Source organism: Triticum urartu, chromosome 7A, assembly GCF_056163025.1.
Source record: "Triticum urartu cultivar PI428250 chromosome 7A, HENAU_Tu73, whole genome shotgun sequence".
NCBI lineage: Eukaryota > Viridiplantae > Streptophyta > Magnoliopsida > Poales > Poaceae > Triticum > Triticum urartu.
Window position 1 is genome coordinate 514,834,743 of NC_141879.1, and position 6,301 is coordinate 514,841,043.

A 6,301-nucleotide genomic window follows, 5' to 3' on the forward strand; every position below is an offset into this window, starting at 1 on the left:
CGATACGCATGCGCCAGGTCTTGTTCTTCTTCAGGACGAGGACTGGATTGGCCAACCACTCGGGGTGAAACACTTCCATTATGAAGCCAGCCGCCAAAAGCTTGGCGACCTCTTCACCAATGGTCCTTCTCTTTTCTTCAGAAAATCATCGTAGGGGTTGATGGACGGGCTTGGCATCCTTGCGGGCGTGAAGTTTGTGCTTGGCGTACTTCCTCGGGATACCCGACATGTCCTTGGGGGTCCATGCGAACATATCCCGATTCTCACGGAGGAAGTCGACGAGCTCGCCTTCCTATTTGCCGTTGAGGCGAGCGCCTACGACGACGTACTTGCTGCCGCTGGGGTCTTCTGGGTTGAGCTTCACTTTCTTGATCTCCTTGGAGGGATTGAAGGAGGCCTCGTCGGCCGGGTCCGAGGTCGGGATCGAGGTGACGGAGGCCTCCCCTGCCAGGGCGACGATCCGATCGAGCTGGCGCCGCTCCTCGACAATGACCAGCGACTCGGCCAACTTGGCGCCGTCTCGGGCGCACTCCAGGGACTTGTGGTAATCGCCGGTGATGGTGATGAGACCCTTGGGACCCGACATCTTCATCTTCAGGTATGCGTAGTGGGGAACCGCCATGAACTTTGCGAGCGCGGGCCGGCCCAGTAATGCGTGATATGCGCTGGACAGGTCCACCAGTTCGAACCAGATCGGTTCGCGCCAGAAGTGGCTGCTGTCGCCGAACAGGACATCTAGCCAGACCCGGACAATGGGGCGCAGGAGAGGCCGGGCACGATGCCGTGGAAGATCGTCTGGGTCGGCTCCAGGTCCTCGGCCTTGAGGCCGAGCTTGGTCATCGTGTCACGGTAGAGGATGTTGATGCTGCTGCCACCGTCGATGAGGACTCGGGAGAACTTGCATGTGCGCCGTGCGACGATGTTGGGGTTGAGGACGAGGGCGTAACCACCCGGGCTCGGCATGACTGCCGGGTGATCCTCCTGGATCCAGGTGATCGAGCGGTCCGACCAATGCATGAACTCCGGACTGGCTGGGACGACGGTGTTCACCTCATGCCAAAGGAGGCGCTCGCTGCGCTTTTCGTCGCTGAGGCTGGTGAAGACGACGTAGGCCGCGTTCTGGTCCGGGTAGGCGTCGTTGCGCATCGCGCCGCCAGCTGGAGGCGGTGGTGGAGGCAGAGGCGGCTGCCCCGCGCTTGGAGCCGGAGCCGGAGGGGGCGGGATGTCGCCCCTCATGATGCGCTTGGTGATGGCGCACTGCTGGAGCATGTGCGTGGAGGGTTTCGCACCGCTGTGGTGCTTGTAGGGAGCGTCGAGCATCTGCTCGAAGCTCATGGCGGGTTGCCATGCCATCTTGCTGGTTTGCTGGCGCTTCACCGCCGGGTCCGCCGCGGGCTCGGCGGCCGCGACGAGCCAGTTGTCACGACGCGGCGCCGGCTGGTCGGCCTTGCGCTTGTTGTTCTGGTGATGCTGCTGCAAGCTACTTTCGTCGGCCGACTTCGGAGGGGGCACTGGCTTGACCTTGCCAGCTTCATCCAATGCCACCAGGATCTTCATGGCGAAGTCGGCGTTGGCGTACTTGTCCGCCGTCACCATGAGCGCGGCCATGGTGGCCGACTCGGAGCGTAAGAGTTTGTGCTTGAGGAGGGTGCCGTCTCGTCACCCGTTGATGAAGTACTGGATCGCCTGGACTTCATGGATGCCCTCGCAGCTGTTCCGGAGCTCGGTCCAGCATGCGAGGTACTCACGACCGGTCTCCGCAGGCCCCTGCACGCACATGGCGAGCTGGCTAGGGCGGCCGGGTCACTTGTAGGTCCCCGTGAAGTTGCCGATGAAGGCTTCCTCGAAATCCACCCACGTGTTGATGCTGCCCATCGACAGGCTGTTCAACCACGTGCGGGCCGACCCTTGGAGCATGAGCGGTGCGTAGGGCACGACGAGACGACGATTGGCACCAGTGATGCCAATGGCCGTGGTGTAGTCGGTGAGCCAGTCTTCTGGCTTCACCGTCCCGTTGTACTTGGGGGTGTCGGCGGGGAGCATGAATCCTTTGGGGAAGGGCTCCTCCCAGATGCGGGGGCCGAAGCACGCCGGCCCGATGGCGCCGCACTCCTCCATCTCCAGGGAGTGAGCGAGCCGATCTAGGCGGTGGCGAGCGTCGGTGTTGTCGAAGGCGCGCGGGCCGAGTCGACTTGCTGCCAGGCCATGGGGGGCCGGGTCGGTTGGAGCCGGACGCGGGCCATGCAGGCCGGGTCCGTGCTGGATCTCTAGGACGGGCTCGTCGCCCAATCCATCGGCGGTCGTAGCGGCCGGGTCGCGCTGAGTCCGGGCTCGGCCAGAGTGCGCCTCACCGGGTGGCGAGGATGCGGTGTGCAGAAGTTCGCCGGTCCTGCCAAGGCGGGCGGAGCCGGATCCCGCTGGCTTGGCGAGCTGGTTGAGGCGGTCCTGTTGGGTGTTGGCGGCGTGGAGGAGTTCGCGCATCCGCCCGATGCGCTCTTTCAGTTCCTCACCCGCGAGCTGGTCCAGACCAGCTGCGGCTGCTTGGGCAGCGTGCATGTTCTTTGCTGGGGTTTCGTAGACGGTTGGGACGGCGCCGAGGGCTTGGCCGATAGCTCCTCCCCGGGCTCGCACATCGGCGACCCAGCTTGGGTCGGCCGCGGCGGGCGTGAATCCGTAGGCGGCATCGCACTCCAGCTGAGCAGCGTCTAGGCGACGCTGAGTGGCGGCGAGCGTCTCGGACAGGTCCAGCATCTGCTGGCGCCTTTCCTCGAGCTGCGTTCGGGCCTCAACGACGTTGGTGGCGTCAATGTCGGTGCTGATGGGGATGCGGAGGCTCCGCATCGTGGCGCGCAATGGATCGGACGGCTCGATCCGTTCCGCTGCGGCCCTGGCTTCGGCAGCCTTCCTCGTCTTGTTCGACGAGGAGGAGGCGCCATCGCCAGTGACGAAGACCTCCGCGTGGACGTCCACTCCCCCGGCGGAAATGCCGCCGCCGAGTGAGAGGGGAGAGTCGGAGTAGCCGAGCACCTTGCTGGGGTACTCGTTGGCCGCAAACGCACCGGAGATGCGCAACGCGGCGAAGGAGGCGACAAGCGCGCCGACGACGTCGTCCGCCAGCGTGAAGGACTCGTCGGTGTAGGAGAAGGGCCCCGTCTAAAGCATGTTCCCGGCCAGCTCCTCGAGCTGCCCCACGGTGGGTGCCAACTGTCGTGGTGGGCGCACGGCAGATGCCAAGGGATGGCTAAAGAGAGGAGGAGGCTCGAGGGCGCTGGTGGACTCCAGAGGCGAGGTTGGCATGAGCGGGCGCGGGACGCCGAACATACCCAGGTTCGGGGCTCTCCGGAGAGATAATACCCCTAGTCCTGCCGAGTGTTGTTGTATGGTGGATAGTACAATGTTGCTCCTGGAGCTGTATGGAGGAGGGAGGAAGCTGGCCAAGGCTTAGGCAGTCCCCCTCCTCGGATGTTGGTAACTTGGTGTGTGTGATGGAATGATTTCTCTTCCTTCTGTTGCGTTGTTTGTCGATTGCGGGCTCCCGGGGGGTTTTATAGTCCAACCCCCCGGGGTACAATGGTAATGTTACAAGTCAGTGGGTCCGTATTGTCGGTGTCTGGGAACCAGGGCTGGGTCCCGCTAAGGGCTTGTGGTTCGCCGGGTTCCCCTAGGTGCGGGCCCCGCATGCCTAGGGGGACTGTGCGCCATCTTGTCGATCGCCAGGGCGTGGCCGAGTCGAGTCGTGTACAATGCTCTCCATCAGGTCGCTGCTTGCTGTTGTCAGCGGTGAAGGCGGGGGCACTGTAGCCACGCCAGCCTTGGTCAGTGGGTAGGTGAGGGGCACTGTCGCTACGTACCCGCTGACCAGAGGCATGGGCGGGGCACTGTTGCCTTAGTCATCATTGATTGGAGTCTCGTCCCATCATATGGCCTGGATGGGACGGGAGTTGACCCGTGGATGGATTGCGTAGCACGCCACGGGTGGTGCTGGCTTGTTGAGGAGGCTTTGCTCATGCCAGGTTCGGCTGGTCTGGCCAGCTTGCGGGGCTTGGCCGGGTCGAGCGACCCGGCCAAGCGCGTGCCGGTATTGAGGGGCAATGCCCACCCTGTTATTTTTGAAGAGGATCCGGGTTCCGTTGCCTGCCCGGGGTCCATCCCCCCGACAACACCCACTAGTTTCTTTTGTTGAGCTTTCATACATTTATAGCTCTAGTGCATCCGTTGCATGGCAATCCCTACTCACTCACATTGATATCTATTGATGGGCATCTCCATAGCCCGTTGATACGCCTAGTTGATGTGAGACTATCTTCTCCTTTTTGTCTTCTCCACAACCACCATTCTATTCCACCTATAGTGCTATGTCCATGGCTCACGCTCATGTATTGCGTGAAGATTGAAAAAGTTTGAGAACATCAAAATTATGAAACAATTGCTTGGCTTGTCATCGTGGTTGTGCATGATTTAAATATTTTGTGTGGTGAAGGTGGAGCTTAGCCAGACTATATGATTTTGTAGGGATAACTTTCTTTGGCCATGTTATTTTGAGAAGACATGATTGCTTTGTTACTATGCTTGAAGTATTATTATTGTTATGTCAATATTAAACTTTTGTCTTGAATCTTATGGATCTGAATATTCTTGCCACAATAAAGAATTACATGGATAAATATGTTAGGTAGCATTCCACATCAAAAATTCTGTTTTTGTCATTTACCTACTCGAGGACGAGCAGGAATTAAGGTTGTGGATGCTGATACGTCTCCAACGTATATATAATTTTTGATTGTTCCATGCTATTATATTATCAAGCTTGGATGTTTTATATGCATTTATATGCAATTTCATATAATTTTTGGGACTAACCTATTAACCTAGAGCCCAGTGCCAGTTTCTGTTTTTCCTTGTTTTAGAGTATCGTAGAAAAGGAAAATCAAACGGAGTCCAATTGACCTGAAACTTCACGAAACTTATTTTTGGACCAGAAGAAGCCCACGAAGTATCGGAGTAGGACCAGGAGAGTCCCGGGCTTCCCACAAGGGTGGGGGGCGGGCTCGCCCCCCTGCCTCGTCGACAGCCCGGAGGTCCACCGACGTACTTCTTCCTCCCATATATACCCATATACCCTAAAAACTTCGGGGAGCAGAATAGATCGGGAGTTCCGCCGCCAGAAGCCTCCGTAGCCACCGAAAACCAATCGAGACCCGTTCCGGCACCCTGCCGAAGGGGGGAATCCCTCTCCGGTGGCCATCTTCATCATCCCGGTGCTCTCCATGACGAGGAGGGAGTAGTTCTCCCTCCGGGCTGAGGGTATGTACCAGTAGCTATGTGTTTGATCTCTCTCTCTCTCTCTCTCGTGTTCTTGAGGTGGTACGATCTTGATGTATCGCGAGCTTTGCTATTATAGTTGGATCTTATGATGTTTCTCCCCCACTACTCTCTTGTAATTGATTGAGTTTTCCCTTTGAAGTTATCTTATCAGATTGAGTCTTTAAGGATTTGAGAACACTTGATGTATGTCTTGCGTGGGATACCCATGGTGACAATGTGGTATTGTATTGATCCACTTGATGTATGTTTTGGTGATCAACTTGTGGGTTCCGCCCATGAACCTATGCATAGGGGTTGGCACACGTTTTTGTCTTGACTCTCCGGTAGGAACTTTGGGGCACTCTTTGAAGTTCTTTGTGTTGGTTTGAATAGTTGAATCTGAGATTGTGTGATCCATATCATATAATCATACCCATGGATACTTGAGGTGACATTGGAGTATCTAGGTGACATTAGGGTTTTGGTTGATTTGTGTCTTAAGGTGTTATTCTAGTACGAACTCTAGGATAGATTGAACGGAAAGAATAGCTTCATGTTATTTTACTACGGACTCTTGAATAGATCGATCAGAAAGGATAACTTTGAGGTGGTTTCGTACCCTACCATAATCTCTTCATTTGTTCTCCACTATTAGTGACTTTGGAGTGACTCTTTATTGCATGTTGAGGGATAGTTATATGATCCAATTATGTTATTATTGTTGAGAGAACTTGCATTAGTGAAAGTATGAACCCTAGGCCTTGTATCAACGCATTGCAATACCATTTGTGCTCACTTTTATCATTAGTTACCTTGCTGTTTTTGTATTTTCAGATTACAAAAACCTATATCTACCATCCGTATTGCACTTGTACCACCATCTCTTCGCCGAACTAGTGCACCTATACAATTTACCATTGTATTGGGTGTGTTGGGGACACAAGAGACTCTTTGTTATTTGGTTGTAGGGTTGCTTGAGAGAGACCATCTTCATCCA

The 6,301-nt window shown here is 56.1% G+C and overlaps 1 protein-coding gene across 1 annotated transcript; it reads right to left on the bottom strand.

The window, feature by feature from the left end:
- Positions 1-292: 292 nt before the first annotated feature.
- Positions 293-622, bottom strand: LOC147960208 (uncharacterized). The gene has a single exon (XM_087533212.1). It carries the CDS (start codon positions 620-622, stop codon positions 293-295), a length of 330 nt encoding a protein of 109 aa, XP_087389338.1.
- Positions 623-6,301: the final 5,679 nt, after the last annotated feature.